We start from the raw sequence: 19,730 nt of genomic DNA, 5'->3' as shown, positions 1-19,730 counted from the left end.
CAGAACTGAAAGACTTTGGAAGTCTTGCTGCTGAAATTGTTCACTTATGGCTCAAGCAGATACTGCTGCAGTACCAGCCATCAAAGGTCTTCAGGTCACCTTCAGCAGAAGGTTTCCTTCTGCTCCTCTAATTGCCAGGGCTTTAAATCTACTGCCTTCCTAAATGTCTGCACTTTGCTTTACTGCCCAATTCACCTAAAAAAAGGATTTGGTGGCTTTGATCAGGAAAATATGGTTAGACTTCCAAGTGCAGAACCATCACAAGGTTGAAGGAGAGAGGAGAAATTCCTTGCTGCTGACTTTGCACAACTAACCCTCCATCCATCCATCCTCTCACTACAATTTCCTCTCATTACTATAAAGGAAGGCCTACTATTAGAGTGGAGCTGGATGTCCTTTTCCTCACTGTAAAAGACAAGACTGCTTTCAAATATCCAGAGCTCAGCAATGTGCATCTTGCTATTCAAAAATTCTTTCAGACTATTTAATCTCATTGCTATTACTGATAAGAATCTAGCAAACATCAAATTCCCTTGATGAGGAACTAAGTGATAAAAACCTCCAGAAAGATCTGTCTTGTCCCAAAATACAATTCTTGCAAGTAAGTAGGAAACAAACCCACTGTAATTCAACTGATTAGGCAGTCATTATGTAAGTACAGAAAGGAACACAATGTCAAAGCATGTACTATTGCAAGTTCAGAAATTCTCCTTGTAAAATATTCTATCACACTTAAAATATCAAATTGTTCCCCTCTCTGCCTCTCTAAAGAGTAGGCCAAAACCAATGTCATTACTGCTTATGTTTGTTTTAAAATGTCTTTACTTTTTTCTTCACAAAAGGCAGGAGAGAGACAAACAACAGAAAAAATACATGGGTGGCTTTTTTACCTATCATCTCTTTTCCTTCTATCACATCTTTTCTTCAGCCTCTGGTTATCACCCAGAAGAGAAATGTGTAACAAGATATTCCCTGGTTTTGACCCCCTTAAAAATAAATCTGCAATCAAGATGAATCAAGGGTGATCTAGCACATTAAAAAAATATGCAAACAAGTGGGATGAATGCATGTGACCTCACCAATAACAGTGACAATTAGTGTTACTCAGGAATTGTGCCAGTATGCTCCAGAGCTGAACCATGTTAGCTCTGTACTACATGAAGCTCAGACTAAAAAGAAAATCAGGAGTTTCAGCTTTCCTTCATTTATACTGATATCTATCTTATATCACAATAGTGCTCCAGTGAGGAGAGAATCAGCCAGTGCTTCCCAAAGAAGTTTTGGGAATAAAATTCCAAGCATTACAGGCATTAAGTTACACCAAATAAGTATTCAGACAGTAAAAGAAAGGTCTGTCACCCACACTCTTTCAAAACAATGAGAACTTAACAGATATTTCAGGCTTCCTTTCCAACTTCATCCCAAATGTGAAACCAGTTTATAAAACTGGCAATAGTAACAGATTGATAGAAAAGTTAATCTCCTCTGTACCAATTTACTGTAATAAACATGCAGGTCATGATTAGGTTGGCCAAACCTGACATGCCATTTCAGAGGCAACTACACTCTGACAAGCCATGGCTCCAGCTTCTTGCCTGAAATAATTCTGAGCAAATAGCTCGACGTGGTGGACAAAAGAGCAGCAGGCATGCTCTTGTTATTAACTTACTCCTCTTTAAATAGCCTCCATCCTTGCTGCTCCTTACTTACATCTAATTAATCTCACTGAGTATTGGTCTCATAACCAAAGCTACACATTGCTGGTGGGGAAGTGAATCAGATTTGTAACAGCAAAGCAAACTCATCAGTGTAAAAGTTCAATGTACGAGTGTGGGGGAAAAGACCTCTCAAGCTATACCTACTGGGAAAAGATACTTCTCTCTGGGAACAAGACAAAAAAAGTCTGAAGGAACAACCAGACAGACACAACAAGATAAAGCATTATATAATTATATACCTTTTTTCCCCCAATATTTTAGTGCCATAAAGTTCTCTGAGCAAAAGGAATCAGGAATACGTAACATTTATTTTCATGGCAAATGTACGCATTCAGCTTTTAGCTTATGTTACTCCAAGAAGGACTTAATCTAAACTAATGAAAAAGTTAGGCCAGGCCCATGCCAAGAATAGTTTGCCACTTTAATTGCCTTGGCAAAACACAGCACTTAAGCATTTATAGAACACATGTATAACACAGAGCAAAAACTGGTACTGGCTGTTACTCATTGCATCCCTCTTCCTCCTCTCCCAAGGGAGGGATGAGCACTGCTGTCCATCCAATAGCTTCTAAGCTAAGAGTGTTGACCAGGAGCTGCACAGGGACTGACTGGGCCTCAGGATACCCCTAAACAAAGAGGTTACGGCAGAAAACCAGCAGGGCAATTACACAGCATGCATGTCAGGCTTCATGTCTGTACACTGGCTTGCTACAGCTGTGCAGCTAGTACTCCTGATAAAACTCAGCCTGATAAAGCTGGAATATGCTAAACATCTTTGTGCATCTCATGAAGATATCTGCCATGCTTCCTTTTCCTCTGCAGCAGAACACTGACGACACCTGAAGCCATATGTTCCACCAGAAATTTGAATCGGTGATGTGAACTTTTTATAGAAAGAGATGAAAGAAATTATTTTTCCTTATTTTGAAGATGGATCATTTAAATTCCCCTGCATGGCTTGCCAGCTCTTTAAAGCTTTTGTTACCCAGACAGTTTCTTCTTCCCTATAACCCTGATTCCTTGACTGTCAACTGGAACTGATGGAGGAAAGTCAGATGTGTAAAATGCTTCTTGTTGAGCAAATTAGAGAAACGCAGTTTAGTTGGATTTTTTTTTTTGTTAACAACAAAGGATTGTAAAAACATTTTAATGAAAAGTGGCAACACAATAAAATACTCTGGTAAATTAGGACAGGATAGTAAGCGATTACACAAAAGTCCATTTGTGACAAAGACAGCAGGAGGGAGAATTCTCCCTTGTCCAATATTTCAAAAGCACTAGTTTTGTACATCCTCACTGATACTGTGAGCTCCCTCACAGGGATTCTTTGATCTTCTCCATTAAATATTTTTGTGGACACATTCTAAACTTGGTAAGAGAGGAAAATACTATTGTATGGAATAAAAGGGGAAAAAAATGTACCAAACTGTACACTCACACCTTTAAAATAGGGAAGCATTTGTGACAGCTTGGTCTCAAAGTGGCACTTCAAAAAGCTTTTCTATTGTTCACCTAAAGTATCTATTTCTTATTTTCATAAGACATGGAATCAAACCAAATCTAGACCCACTGAAGAGATGTTATATAAGCCTATAGCAAAACAAATACATTCTATTTAGTGGTTCAAATTGTATCCATACCTGTACTGGTGGGTTTGGATGCTCTTCCCTTCGGGACTGGTAGTAACAGTAATTCCAAAGACTGCGGTGGAGTTGCTTTCTCTTGTTTCATCTCTGAAAGCTGCAGAGGATCCTCAGGAACCAGTGATTTCTTCTTCTCAGCCAGGAGGGTGCCTGCAGCCCTTGCAGCAACCTCCTTGAGAAGGGCAGCTGAAGAGGTCATGGAAGCCAGGGAAAGGAAAGAGCTGGCTGGAGGCGGGTGCTCCTGCCCAGGAGTCATGCTTCTCTCGCTCACTTTCTTAGATAAAGCTGCTAACGTGGAGCTGGCTGACTGAGAGCTAAAGGGTGAGGAAAAGGATTCGAATCGTATCGTGTCCTCAGTCCTGGAAAAAGATTTGTCCTGCAGAACGGCATTGGCTGCAGCTTTCAGCTTCAGGATAGCTGAATCAGGGGACAAACCACAGGTGGTGGTTGAGTTTGGCAACCACTTACCTTGATTCCATATAAAGTGACCGCCCGCATTGTATTGGTCACTTTGTTCCTGTTTCTCAGCAAGCTTTCTGGCAAGCACACTTAGCTGCTGGGCATGGTGAGCAGGTGGAGAGAAGGAGATGTTTGAGCCAAGATTTGCAGGGGACTCAACTCTGCCATTGACTGTAACAGCAGCATCCAGCTTGAGGGAGCCAGCCTCCAGAAGCCGCCTCAGGTTACTGCTCAGTGGCTTGTTTGGACCAGGAGGTTCCTCTTCACCCAGAGAGGACACATCTGGAGAAAGGTGCTCCTTGCTCTGCAGTGTGTCCCTTAGTGCCTCATTTTCAATGGACCCCAGCTCCGCTGCGTTGCTGCTCGGCGTTGCACTTCCCAAAGAGGTGTCGGGGGAGGTTGACTGCTCTTGAATTCTGTCCTCAAGAGACAACTTAAAGTTCTCCTGGACTTCTCCATATGATGCTTCCGAAGGAGTTTCTGAAGAATTCCCAAACCAGCGTTCTTCTTCACTGAGCTCACCTTCCGCTTCTTCCTGTCTGGTACCATCTGTGTGGAACCATGAACAACAGCATTATTCCCAAATCTGTGTAAAGCAGTTTCTTAGCATGAAGCATGCCTGACCTCTGCATGACCCTCCTGAATAGTCCCCTAGCACAGCCCCCTAAAATGCACAGGCTTGGAATCAGCCTGGATTCAGCGACCAGAAAAAAGACCTTTTCAAAATGAATAAATCTTTCTTAGAAGACATAATGATGACAAACCTGTCATCTTTCAGTCTGCGTAACTAAAGTGTCTAAAACTGCAACAACACATATAAACATAATATATATTAGTATATTGCAAACAATTCTTTATTGGCATAATCTGTACATCCTGCCAAATATTATGAACTCTCTGGTATAAGGCAGCGATTCAATAGATCAGAAATTACTGGACACTTCTGTATTTGTACAGTCAGCACAGGTGTGCCTTCAAAGGCAGATCAGGTGTGTAGCTACTCGAATCTCAGACCAATCCTGCAGTGACCCCTATCTAAAATAAAATAAAATAAATTAGTACTAATAATTCACAATTCATTCCTGAATAGCTGCAATGACTAATACACAAATGCAGACTAAACCTCTCATCTCTCCAACTACTTGGGAAAGAAGTATCATACACACAGTGTTGTCATATACAGACTCTAGCTACTCTTATTTATTTGTCACTGTTTAATAAAGTTTTAAAGATCATCCTAAACTGAACTTAGTTTAGCTGAAAAGGGAAAAAAAAAGGAAAAGTGTTGGTTCCACTGCAGTTAAGTTACATTTTCTCCTTTCTGGTAACTGCAAAACACCTGAGTCTCTCCTGAGACCTGGCAGTGTTTAAAGCACTGTGACCCTGGATTGCTCCTCTTCCTGACAGGTATTCAAAGTCATACAGATGTGACCGAGACTTTTTTTTTTTTGGCAGATCTTCCTGCCCAATCAGAACACAGTAAAGAACAACAGCAATGCTAGAATTAAATTCATATTATCTCCTCTTGCCAGATATATCCCACATTTCTTGCTTTTAGACAAAATGTCCCAAGCTGCACAAGCATCTTTGTAATCACACTACAGCAAGACAAAAGTCTTTAATATAACCCTCCACTGACATTCTGGAAATAAGCCTGCATGATATGCATTGTGTCTATGATCATGTATTATTCCCAGATTCCCAATTTAATTCCAGCAAATTACAAAACTTGGAGAGAAGTTAATGAATAAAACTTAGATTTCTATTATTGCTTTGATCCAAAGAATTTAAGGAGGAAAACCTCAGACAAATGTATCATGAGTATAGAGACACAAATGCACACTCTGAAAGCAAAGTCTTTGGAGTTTTTTTATGTTATATAGGATATGAGGCACAGTCTCTCACAAAAAGTTTGTTTTATTCAAAACCCTTTGGAAAAATGTCACCAATATTTGAGAAGCTGGCAATAAACTCAGTTACCTTAGGTTTGTACTTCAAGCAGAAGAGGGTTAGCATATTCCCTTTTCAAAACAAGCAAAAGCCAAACAAACATCCAAGCTCTTAGCTAGAATTACTTTGGTATTGTCAAAGTTAACAACACAGGCTCAGCAATAACGCACATAAAGGCCAAGTACCATGCACATTCAAATAAAGGAGAGAGATGCTAATCAGTTGAACCAGCACTTATGTAGGTTGAAGGAGAACTGAATGTATTCCCTCTTCACCCCATGAACATTAAAAAAGTAACTTGAGCATGTCTGTACAGCTGGGTGCACTCACATGAGAGATCCATTCACTCATCCCAGATGCAAACAAGTTTGGAAGCCAAAAAAGCATCTTACTGGCACTTTGTCTGAACTCATACACCAAGTGCAGGGCACATCCTCTGGGACACAGCCTGGAGCTCACCCCACTACACAGCTCTGGAGCCAGAGCCAGCCTGCTCCCTACCACTCATCTGTCTGGTGAAACAATCTCTCCTCACCCCTCCTCACCCCACTCTCTCTGGCTCTGTACATCCCATCCATTCATAGCAAAGGAGAATTGCATTTCCCTTCACCCAGAAAGCCACTCAAACATTACAGTCTGAGACACATTTAAGTGTAAATGAATCTAAGAAGAAGTGGGCTTTTGTTTTAGAGAAATCTACAGCTTACTAAACCCCCAAACTTCTCTGTTCCTTGTCGTGTACCTCAATTTCTTTTTCCAGACATGCACATTCCCCATTGGTCTTGCCTACACAAAAGGGCAGCCACCACCATGTTATTGACAGAGAGCAGCAGGAGAGCAGGATTCTTCATTTAAAGGCTTGCTCCCAAGCTCAGGATTTCCCTCCTCTTTAGGTAACACACTGAGAGCTCCCTCTCCTGTTGCTAATCTACCTGTGACCACTCAAGGCCTCTCAAAGTTCCATGCAGTTTCTATAATAAAGGGCAAATTTTCTCTCCAGTCTCACTATCCCAAAAGCCAGCAGGACACTTTTTTTTTTCCACCAGTGCAGTTTCTTTCTGTAGCCAGAAATCAGACCTCTAACTGCTGACACTGTTCTAATTTTCCTCTTCTCAGTAATTCCCAGTTGCTGCAGCATCAAGCTCACTGTATTTGAAGGCTGTAAGGTTAATGCTGAAAAAGCCAGCATCAGTGTCTTATCATGAGCTCAGTCAAGCCTCCCTTTAAACACCAGTGAATTGGTTTAGGAGCAGAACAGTGAAGCCTGGCAATTTCATTGCTAAGCAAAGTTGCCTTTCAAGGCCTTCAGGGCAGAATTTTAATTCACATTAACTTGTGAGCCTGTGAGTTTGAACAAGCTTGAGCACTCCAGGAGAAATCAACCCAATGACTTCTTTATGATTTCAAATTATATAAAAGCTTCCCTCAGAACCCAGGGGGTTCATGGGTCACCCAGATCAGGTTTTTCTGAAGCAGGACCCAACCTCCACATGTCTGTCAAGAAATTTCAGCTGTATTTCACATCCGTGGCAGAAATCTGCATGACGTGTTTTTCCTTTCTCTCACAACACAGTTATGGAGCTGTTCTCATCATGATTCAAGAGTCAAGACCTGTCATTACTGCTTCTTCCTGATTTCCAGAGCAATTCTGAAACTGCTTCCCAAGCCCTTTGCCACTGGCAGAGGCCAGTTGGGAATTACAGACAGACTGCATGTTTCAGGACTATCACATTGCACACCACCCAGGAGCCTCAAAAAATATTTTCCACTCTTGTCAGCAATGACAAAAGGCACCAAAGTACTGCTGGGTGACTGCTGCCACTGCTTAGCCCATGTATCCATCTCTGGCAAAGCCACAAATGTGTGCAGAAAGCACTGTTTGAAGAAGTGCCAGTTTCCCTTGCTCGCCAACTCATCTGCTTGCTTTCAAATACAGAGAAGTTCATTTTCCTCTTCAAGAGATCAGTTTGACAGACAAATCTTATTGATCCCAAAGTGTGTTATTTCACTTTGTGACCATCTGCCCTTTTATTTAGAGTGCTGATTAGAATCTGACCCTGGTACCAATAGAAATGTAAATATTAACTTGCTCAAACTACTTATATCTGAAAACTGAAAAAGACAAACATGTTTGTTGATTTATACACTGAGTCACTCAGTTCAAATGCTGGAAACTTTAACTGTACCCACTGCAATGTACACATGCCATTCCAGAAAGTGGCAAGTGTGAGATGATCCACAGCTTTGCTTTGTAGGACTTGGAGGGGAGAAATATCAATGTAGTCAGTTGGATCTCCAGGAAAGGGAAGAGTCTCAAAGTTGTGTTACTGAGCAACAGAAATGGGCAGCGATGGAAATAACACCATGGAAAAAACACCATTTGAAACACTAGAAATTATCTGAGAAGAGGCTACAGCTAAGGAACTCACCCCAGAGAATGATTTTTCATGCTAAGCAGGACAAAATTCTACTTTAATCATTCACTGAAATTAGTAAATTACAGAACTTCAATATAGAAATCCATATGCTGCAGTGATAGGAAACATACGGAAATTGTAATGATGGGATTACAGAATGAAAATAAAAGCAAATGCAAAAGTAGGTAGAAGTAAAATAATTTCAAATAAATGCATACAGGAAAATTGCTCATGAGATAAATTAATCAAAATTGCCCATTTTTCAGCACTTGCATTTAAAGGAAGAACTGGGAACCTACAGAACCAAGATTTAAAGATATAGGAGAGCCAAACCTCATCTTTATTATCTTGATATCAATTACCCTGATTTGCATAAGGATTTCAGATATGATCATTCAAGTTTGCATCAATCTAATAAAGTTACAATTACATTTGCTGTCCATTTGACACCCAGATCATCTTCCTAATTTGCTGTCCCAACAACTCTATCATTTCATCTCTAGCACCTACCATAAACTATCCTTTAGATTATTTTACACTGAACCCTGTAGGCCTACTGAAAGAGCTGGGATTAAGTGATAGCTTTACACCAGGGAACTGAGGAGCTCTGCAAAGATACCTAAAGAATTTAAAAGAATGCATTAAACTTAAATGAAGCAGGAAGCCACCCAAGAGGAGTGCTGTGGAAACACTGACTGGCTCGGTTGAGCAATCAGTTTAAGACCAAGTAAATAGGCAGATGCATCAAAAATAAGGCAGAGACAATACCTGAGCAAGCCAGGATTTAGCCTTGGGTGACTTTTACCAGTGACAGCAAGAAAAGTGGAATGAGCGAAGAGGAGAGACAGCTGACAACTTAGAAGGCAAAGATAACTGTAAAGGATTTAACCAGTCATGGACAAGTAGTGAACTGGAATGCTCATATCTGGCCTCCAGGATGGGCTCTCTCATTCTAGTCCTTCCTGATTTTTTTCTTAGAACCCTCAAAGGAGGACTAGGGAATCAGGCCACAGGCCAGAATTTGCTGTCCTGGCAGTCCAGTTCAGGATACCCTCTCCTGCTGTAACCCAGGTTCCATCATGACTTGTCATCACCATCATATCCAAACAAGACATGTTTGCCCATCACGTGGTGGCTGTTAATTCAAGATGAGTACAGGCTCTTCTTGTCCCCATCTTACCTCTGCAGACAGATAATATGGAGGAGAAAAGATTGAAGGAGCTAAAGATCAAATACAATGGATACCTTTAAGCGAACTAGGTAAACTGTGTAAGTGCATCACTTTAGCAAGGGTAAAGAATAATTGCAAGAGACCACTTGCTAACATTACATCACTTTCTAATTTCCATTTTCTCTGAGTGTCAGCTTCACATAAGCCCTTGCTTATTTCACAGTCAGGTACTACAGAAATCAGAAGGCACAAACCTAAAAATGACAGTCATATCTGGAAAGTCTATTCTGTGGTATCCTACATAAATTACTCAGTCTAGCTGCCTGCCTACAAACCACTCCATCGGCATTCAGGCTGATTTTTAAGTATTTCAAATTAAATTTAAAAAATTTAAAAAGGGTGAATGTAATATCTTTGGGCTGAACAACTTTTATGGGTTCCCACACTCACCAAACCATGCAGATGTGTGTGCTGTAAAACTACCTCCAAGAAGTGGGGCTCACTGTGCACCCACACCCCACAGTTTCCACCTCTAAAAAGCAATTACAGCCACATCTGATGAGGCTGTATATCCAGAGCAGCAGCCATGTTGATTTTCCCATAGGGATGCTTGCTAGAAAATCATGATTTTAATAAAAACACAAAGGCCTGCCTTAACTCCTTTTAATATATCTACAGCAGCAAATAAGACTTAAAAGTCACAGTTGCATAAATAGTCATGTGCTGGAGTGGCCTAGGTCCCCCATTTTCCCCTTCATGATTTCTGTGACCTATAATAGGTAAGCAGCACAGGAAGTCACCTCCTCTTTGAATGGAATTTCTGGCTCTCTCCTTATCAACGGGATGATTATTCAACTCTTGACCTCGTCACAAAATGGTTTAGTAGTGTTGCCGGTGCTTGAACCAAATTTCTCTACTGCAGGCTGACCTAAAGAGAGCAGCACAGCTGCAAGAAGGATCTGCCAAAAAGCCACAGCTCTTCTGTTCTGTCCTTCTCCCCTGTGTTTAGGTTATGTGAAAATACTCACACAATTAGACAGGGAAAGAAGCCCTAGGTAGGACTCTCTATTTCATCTCCACATCTTCCAAGATAATGATTTTCCTAACTGGAGGGAAGGAGGAAAGGGGAAAAGGAAGGCACAGCTTTTAAAGACAGGGCATACATTCCCTACTTTTATCCCTGACTTAAAGTGACTTTGAAAAAAATCAACATACAAGGAAACCCCAGAATATTCACCTAACAATTTCTCTAGTACTGCTTTTCTGACAAAGGACTTGGAGCCAAAAAAGATTAGAGAATGTTAGTTATTTTGCAGGAACTAGAACTCTTCAAGATGCTTTGCCTATACACACAAACAACTGAATGTGCCGAAATATTGTAATATTGAGCACATTCAGGTTTGCCAACTGCTAGACAGCCATAGATTATCAAAATGGATGTACAATATCTCAGTTTTCTCTCAAAGGCAGAATCCAGGTGTGATGGACTCTCCCAAGGAAAAAGGGAATCAGGAAAAATTACTGAAAAAACTTGTCACAGACAACATAAAACTGCCTTTATTTCCTGTCCCTCAGAGGAGAGAGAAGCTGTGGTAGATGGGAAACAGAGGCAGCAGCCTTCTCTTTTCAGCCACAAGCCCCAGAATAATTGTGCCAAGTGTGGTTCACCAACTGCCAAAAAGATCCACCTTTTACTAGCTAGCATCCATTGAAGAGAAGAGAAACACATGGATTTTCTCCTGAAAAGAGCTGTCACTACGTGTTGAAAGTTCTATGGGATGGTTGACAGACCACAAGAGAGGACCTTACAAAGACAAGTCCGATCTCCCCCAAAAGCAAGTTCAAAAGAGAACTCCTAGAATGATGGCTGTTTGACATCTTGCCTCCAAGAAAGATTAGCTATTCTTCTGTTCTAGGCAGGAGGTTATAGTGAGTAGCTGTGGGATTAATGTTTGAGGAGGGTTACTTCCACTGGGACGTGGATGTTTAAAGCTACAGAGAAACAGGCATCACCTTACAGTGCAGTGAGGTGATAAAAGCTCAAGGCCAACAGAAGTGGTGGTCCTGTGCCCTCCCTTAGACTTGCTCTGTTCTTTGACTGCTTCATGAGCCAATTTCAACTCACCAATTTGGCAGAAAACCACTCATTCTGTCAAGAAATCAACAAAAAAAAATTGATGAAAGGAGACAGGAATGAGAAAACAGGTGGAATCAACAATCTGAGGCACCTATCTCCTCTAGTCTTGTGGGGTACAAAGTACATCATGACTTGTCAGTGGAAAACCAGCTGAGGATTCTCTGTCCCATCCCAAACCTCCACAACATACCACGCCTCTCAGGGAAGAGCTGACCTGTGCAGTCAGGATGGCCACAGCAGTCAGTATCTTGTAGACTTCTCCAGAAGCCTAATCTGGGACATCTGTATCTGGCTTGGCCCATAAACTCTGATCCTAATTAAAAAACCCTCTTCGCTAAAACTGGTAGGCAGCATCTTTCTGAGAGAAGAAGAGTTCTAAAGACCCAGAAATAATATCTTAACAGTCAGGCACAGTAACCAGCAACCATGAAAGTAGGAGGGCAGAGCAGTATGTCTTATAAAGTAATCAATAACAACATATTATATGTTGTACAATATGTACATTACACGTTACATATAAATAGCACACATGTATAATAATGCATGATGATTGATATTTGCTTATTATATATGTATGATATTTGCTTACTATAATTTAGAATTAGTTGATCCTAGCTGGATTTTGCCAGTATTTCAGGCTCAGTGAGCTGAAGAACTTGAGGCGTGCATGCAAAACAGAACAAAATAGACACAGCCTTAGAGAAGGGGAATGTTTTTGAAGACCATCTCTCAAGAGGTGCACTACAAAAAAACAGCCTGCACAAAAAGCTGCCATCAGCTGACTTGGCCCAGCTTGATCACCAGGGAGGTGGTCCTGACTTCTCTACTCAGCCCTGGTGAGGCAAATCTGGAAGGTTGTGTCCAGTTCTGGACTCCCTAGTACAAGACAGACATGGGGCTCTGGCCCAGCTACAAAGACATTTAAGGGACTGGAGCATCCTTCTTACAGGCATTGGCTAAGAAACTCGGGCCCATTCAGCCTTGAGTAGAGACAACTGAGAAGGGACCATCAGTGTATAAAAGTATCCAAAGGAGGGGAGGTCAAGAGGATGCACCAGGCTCTGCTCAGTGGTGCTGGGCAATAGGACAAGAGGCAACAGCAGAAACTGATGCCCAGGAAGTTCCACCTGAATATGAGGAAGAACTTCTGTACTGTGCAGTGACCACACACTGGAACTGATAGCCCAGAGAGGCTGTGGAGTCTCCCCTGCTGGAGATACTCAAGAACCATCTGGACACAATCCAGTGCCATCCTGTGCTCTGGGATGACCCTGCTTGGGCAGGGAGCTTGGAACAGATGACCCACCGTGGTCCCCTCCAACTTGACCCATTCTGTGATTCTGTGATCAACACACAGAATAACTGGAGAGAAGGTATACAAAGACAGTTGGTTTTTATGATGGAGGTTTTCAGAAGAAACAAATATTTCTGAGGTCAGCTTATGCTGCAAAGGCTGCCTAGTAGCCTCAAGACAGGTTCATAAAACACATGAAGTGTCAGTAAAACAATAGAAAATCATGTTCCTTGCAAAACCTATTTTATGTTACCAATGTGCTTGCAACAGTTTTATGGAAGCTGAGCAAAATACCACAACCAGACTTACTGAAAGTTTCTTCCACAGGCCCTTACAAGCATCCTGTAATAACCTGTAGTTGAGGCTGGGCACACATTTCATAGAGCACAAGATACTGGTCAGACTGACTTAGACACTACAGGAATATGGCCAACCTAAAATCCGGAGTCAGTACATTAACATACCCAAGGAATACACCTCTTCTTCCTGATGTAAACAGAGAAGATGATAAACCATTTCCTATAAAACCAAGCAATTTTTAGGCAGCAACTTCTGAGCCAGATTAAAGTTCCTTATCAGAATTTCAGGCTTCCCTGTGTCTTTTAAAACCAGCTATGATATCAGTTTTTCACTCTGATATATTATTATAAAGTAGAGAAAAAACTGTATGAACAGGAGTTCCACTGTTATTCCCACAGCTCAGCTGGAAATGGGAAGCAGTATTAACAATCTGTGGTGGTATAAATGGTTCATGTGCAAGTCTATGCAGAGAGATTCCCTGCACCTGGAATGGCAGCGTATTCTTGACATCAGTGAACACTTGCCACCTACACATAAAGTTCAGCACAGCAATTAAAAATTCTACCTTTTGTTAGTTATAAAGAAGCTTTAAATCTCCTTAAAATTGTTTCTATTTTGCCAAAATTCACTTTGATTGCTCATTTGTTTTGCTCTAGAGAGATGTCTAACTCAATAGACTGCTGCAGTGAGAAAATATCAACTACCATATGATAATAGGGATGCTGGCACCTCCAAAATAAGAAGAGCTAAAGATTATTCTCAAGACTTCTCTTATCTTTAGCATGCAGAGACAAGACCTGTCATGTCAGCCTACCTCATAAAGGAGGGGAAATATTCCAAAATTTCATAACATGGGCCTTCAATGAAAATGAAACCTCAAACAATTTGCAAAAGCTGGCTACAACGAGAAAAGTCCCTAAAGGAGGAATTTTAGTTTCCACTCTAGGTCAAATTATTGTGGGAGAATCACATGAATGCCAAATATTCAATATAGTAATCCATAATATTTTAAAGTCATCCTTCAACAGCATGTAACTCCATGAATAAGATTTTATATCCTTTGGCAGGTCATTAATGAAACCTTCTTTAAGTTGCTTGTGAAACACAGAACTGGTGTCTCTATTAGGAAATTCTAAGCAGAAACACAAAACTACCTTATCTTAAACATAGTCTAGCTGCAAAGCAAAGGCTCAGTTACTCATTTCCAAATGGCTACGTGCTTTCTGGTAGTTCAGTCCTGGGTCACAGGAGCCTCCACATCAAAGCTGAAGTAATTATGAATTCTACAGTTTCTTAGGTCACATTTTGTATCCTCTAGGTGCCAAAAAACAAAACCAAACCAACCTCCCCAAAAAAACCACAGGAAAGCTTTGCTTTCTAATCTTCATTTAAGCTGGTAACAAAGAAAATTGGTGGTCTGCTGTATTTTGCATACCTGTGTTCTCTGATCTTGAGCTACATCTGTAAACTGCCTGCTCTTACTGAGTGCTCTTACTCATCAGCCAACAATTCATCTTCATTAAGGCCTGCCCCTGACCTGCCACCTCCCCAGACCTGGGTGCAGTGACAGCTGTCTCAACTCTTTACTGTGACAAAATGCATCTTCATTGCCTGAAATGCACTGCAAACTTCAGCACTCACAACCCCAACAGTAAAAAAAGGAGGCACGGGAATTCTCAAATATTCCCTGGCAATTTACAGCAGCCAAGAACAAAGTGATCCATTTGTGCTACAGATTATTGCACTGCTGATTAACCATCAATAGCTGTGACCCATTTTAGTGTGGCCTGTCATCTAAAACTGACAGGGTCACCACAGCAACATGATTTTTGTCACCCTTACAGGTAGAAAGGAAGCAGAGGAGAAGTTGCAAGCATCAATGCAGCTGGCAAAAGAAGTCAAAAAAAGTGTTCAAACATATCACTTTGTTGCATACAGACAATTTGCAATGAAAATAAATAATTCCCTGATCACAACTGCAACTTGGCATCATGGCCTGGGAATGGCCATAGGTTTACAAAAGTTCTCAAGTTACCTGAAAGACTAAAATTGATCTAAAATCTCCACAAAAAAAAACCAAAAACCTGTAAATCACCTATGTTCTGAGCTGTGCATAGCAATTCCCAACTTTCCTAGGAGACAAGCCATTGACCAAAAGGCTAATTGAGGCACCAAAACCAGGCTGGCTGATTACCTGCTCCTTCACCCATTCATTCCAAGGAGTTGCCCTCGTGTGTTGTACACACCATATAGGATCATGCCCTTAAGCAATCCAGAGTAAATTTACCATAGCCATCACCATGTATCAGAAAAAATTGTCTGCTAAGGTTGATAAATCAGTCAATTACCTGCTTCCTTGGCTTTTATTCTTGTGTAAATGTTTTCAACCTGACATTAGCAATACCTATAAGAAGATGACCCGCACATTGCCAAAACCAACTATTTAAATTACTAGCAAACCCTTAATTACTATAAACAAGATTACAACAGGCTTGTTTAAAAAAGGTTTCTAAATACCAAAGTGAGAGCTCCAGAAAATGAAGCTCCCTTGCTGTCATTATTTGAGGCTGCTGTTTCCACATTAACTCTGGCTCTGTGTAGGACCCTCAGAGCTGCCTCAGCCCACCTGAACACCACAGCAAGAGCAGCTGCTGTCTCTCCATCACTACTCCTTGCCTGGCTGAGCACAAACAGAGGGCAGGAGGTTCCCAATCCCTCAACTCCTCCTATAAGGTCTAAATCACCTTCCTCCCCAGGCCATGCACTCCCCTCATGTGTATAAAACAGGGAGAACTCTTGAACGTACAGAGGAAGGTAAAGGCAAACAAACACTACTGAAACACTGCAATTATTGATTTCATCTTCAAGGCAGAGCTGCTTCAGTGCCCCTAGTGGGAATCTAAAGAACAGTCCCATTCTCCCAGGTGGCAGAAGAGTGTTGAAAATCTACAGGCCACGGTCCTTGCCAGTGAGCTAATTTGGGCTAAAAATTGAATGTTAAACTTATGGCAAGGTAGATGTACATGATTTCAGGTAAAATTTCCCTTTCATACCTCCTCTCTCACTGGCAATAGCAAGAGATTCCCAGAACAGAAAATAGCTAATGCACAGATGCTGAAACCAAAAGAATAATTATATGTATCATCCTTCTTCCTCTACACACAGAAGTTATTCAACACAACAGACTGTGCAATAGAACTGGTTTGCTGTATCTCTTCAAAGGCATAGTCAAGTTTGGAAATTGAGAGGTGACAAACTGTGACCAGGGTTTGTACAGCAACAGACTGATGTAGCCTAGCACAGCTGTGATACTCGAGGAAAACTCTGTTAGAAATTTTCAGCAGTGCTGCAAAACACACAGCAGCATCCAGAAGATATCTAGTCATTTAAAGAAGCACGTTTTCCAACTTTTTCCCCACTGACCTCTGCTCTTCTGAGGGATAGCTACTCTACAGATGCACAACCTCAATGGCTTAGCTCAGCTTGCCCAAGAAACTACTAAGTGTATCTTTCCTACAGGACCTAACTAGAAAACAGGCTGTCATTTAGGCTGAAATTATTTTTGTTTGGCCATATGTGCCTAGGTCAGCAGGTTAACTCCCTGGCTTGTACTCCTATGCACTTTACACAACCAACAAAGGTGGAGGAAACAGAATTTCCTTGTCTCTCATGCACAAGGTAATCTTCAAGAGCACTTTCTGATGTCTTACTGCTACCACAGGAAATAGAAATTCAGGAGATATTTGTCTGAAAGAGTAATCAGAAGACCTACAGAAGAACATGGTACTTCTGATCTGCCTTCTCCACAACTACTGTTGCTAATTTCCTAAGGCAGGCCAAAAATGTCAGGGATGATACAAATGGCAACCTTTACTTCTCCTCTCCAATGCTTAAAGGCATGTTGTATCTTCTCTTGAACCAGTTCCAAATAACTTCTCTTTCTATTAACTTCTGAAACCACCAATAGCACTCAGGGTGCGACACTGATAAAGTACTGCTATTGCCAAGATGAAAAATGGCTATTTCTTTCTCTACTTTCCTACCTTTTTCTGACCAATCTACTTCAGATGGCATAGAAAGCTTATCATAAATACTGACTGGCAAAGGGTGAAAAAGAGAAGAATTATCAGCAATAAAAGCAGTGATTACACCACAAGTGTTTTTGAAGAAAGAGAAAAAGAAAAAAATCTCATGAGTGCACTATTGCTATACAAGGATTAAAGCTGAAAAAAGCCATGTGTGAAGCTCTGCCCATAGGTGTGAAGATTCTCTAAAGAAAACTTCCTGTTGAGCCACAAGTTAAAAAACCCCAACCAAGCAAGCAGACAAAAAGAGAGATCTGATGTCTGTATACTATCCTGCTGAGGCTCCAAACATCCCCACAATGATCACATACCCCAACAGCTCTGGCATTGCAATCTAGAACTCTCGGACCCAAAGCTGTTTAAGGAACACAGTTATAGCTTACAGCACCAGAAAAAATAGCAAGAGAAAAAAATCTTGCTTATGAAGGGAGGTTTTCATCTCCCAGGCACAAGGTTAACCCAGGTAGCTTCTGGGGAAGGCAGAAGAACACACTCTCTCTGTCTCTGTATTGCTGCAGGTGTCTGGCTGGCTGCTCTTCACAGAAAGGACATACTGGAATTTGAAAAACTGTCAAAGAACTGGTTGTGTTTGCCTATCTTGATAAGATGATGTGCTGCTGTACATCCTAACTATGCCTATTTGACTTTTTTGGCTAGCTCATTATTTCCTTCTCTGAGCATGAATAAGACATCTCAATTTCCCAGCAATCCCTGTGGTATCCTGGCAAAAGCAGCTCATTCCACTAAATTCAGAAGAACAGTTACCACTACATATTCAATAATGCCAACACTTCTGCCTGATTTCCAGGCAGGGCCAGGTTCTGTCCTGTGACATACGTGGGTATGTGGCAAAGGAGGAATGCAGCAGGAGCTCAGATTGTCCCTTCTGTTTTCTAACCCAGCCTCAGCCTGGAGATCAGCTTAGCAGCAGCAGCTGGAAATGGCTCTTAACAAGCAGTAAGTAGATCAGAATGCATTCCAGCTGTGGTTTCATTTCTAACCCTTCCCATCTCTGATGCACAGCCTATTCCAAGATGCAGTGATATGAAGATGTATGAAATAATAGGATTATTCCTCTCCTAGAAACATCCCCATGCAATAAGAATCCCCATCTGGGGACCAATGCAACTTCCATAGCATTTGCATCACCCTAGCACTACATGGAAGATCAGAAGAAGGCTGCAAAGATGGCCTGTTCCTGATAATAGACATTTAGTACAATTTAAAAACTAATGTTAAGGGAATTCACTGAAGTCAAATTATTCTAAATACGGAAGTCAGAAAGGTAGCAACAACAAACACTGGGAACTTTCTTTCACTTTTACTAACATACAGAAACAGAAAAGGCCACATTAAGCACTCAAAACATTAACTCTTGGAAAAGGACTTTTAAAATACATGAAATTGTTGCTTTAGAACATATTTATTAAAGATGTTCCAGGGATCAACAAAGTAAAAGAAACAACAAAGCCAACTAGAAATCCCAGTCATCTTAATATGCAGGTGGCAATAAACAGAACATGGGAAGCCTCAGATCAAGGTGCTACAGTGCCTGTAATTATCCCTACCTCGCTCACAACCCCCATCAAGGGGTCACAAAGCAAAGGGAGGAGCTCACAAACTGTGTGGATGGCAATATTCAACCACAGCAGGTGGCAACAATCACAGCACCTGCTTTAACAAAAATCCCTTTTTGTTTTAACTAGTTTCTGTTCATTTTTGCTATAAGCAACTTCTCCTGCTCGATTTCTGGTAAATAATGGGCTCCTCATTTACCATTTTACTCTGCCCCATTACTCACCCAAGGTGTTTTGTTCTCATTAACCTTCCAACTGGTTCAGAAACAAAAAGTTTAGATTTCATATACTGAAATTATTCCCTCTTGTGCCTGTCACAGGAATCTAGTTGCCTATAATTTCATCTTTTCCTCTCTCCCAAAGTCAGATTAAAACATGGCAAATTATATTCCCTGAGTTTCTAATTCCTCCCCCAAGGATGACATTATGGTAAGGTATCTAAGAGAAGTTTCAGGAAGTGTTTGTTTTGTCGTGCTGTGTTTGCTACCAAAGACAGCTGCTTTCTCTGTCCCTGAGAGGATTGCTTGGGGTTAACAAGCAAAGCCAAAGAGGAGAGGATTAGAAAGCTACTCATAGTGGTAGGAGAGCACACAGCAGCAGACCACGTGGAACAGGCACTGCCCACTCCCAGACACATGGTTTTATGCACTACACCTCAGCCTTCAACCTTAACTCAGAGGTCACATAATCAAGCACTCAATTAGAAGTGGACATTCCTCAAACCTTATCTTATTTTAAAGAAAGTTAGGATTCTGTGCCAAGCTCCAAGGACAAGAAGCCACTACTATGGCTACTTAGGACACAGGCACAGCAGAAATGAGAGCAACGTGCTTTGACATTCTGTGTAAAATCCACCTAAAATTTCAATCAAGGGGAATAGCTAGAAGTGAAGAGGAAGATTCATGTTCATGTCCAATCCAGTCCCAGCTTTTTCTGCTGAGCAAACAGGTGTGACAGTGGTAGTGGAATTTGATTTTAC

General features: G+C 41.2%; 1 protein-coding gene across 2 annotated transcripts in view; it reads right to left on the bottom strand.

The window, feature by feature from the left end:
- ZNF827 (zinc finger protein 827) overlaps positions 1–19,730 on the bottom strand; it is a 112,090-nt gene that overhangs the window by 70,213 nt on the left and 22,147 nt on the right. For both annotated transcript variants that reach the window (XM_066547979.1, XM_066547980.1), the window contains exon 2: positions 3,359–4,369. In XM_066547979.1, coding sequence (XP_066404076.1) covers positions 3,359–4,369 — 1,011 coding nt within the window. The remainder of the gene's footprint in view (positions 1–3,358; positions 4,370–19,730) is intronic.

The sequence above is a fragment of the Molothrus aeneus genome, chromosome 4 (genome assembly GCF_037042795.1).
Source record: "Molothrus aeneus isolate 106 chromosome 4, BPBGC_Maene_1.0, whole genome shotgun sequence".
Lineage (NCBI taxonomy): Eukaryota > Metazoa > Chordata > Aves > Passeriformes > Icteridae > Molothrus > Molothrus aeneus.
This window is presented reverse-complemented; position numbering and strand designations above follow the sequence as displayed.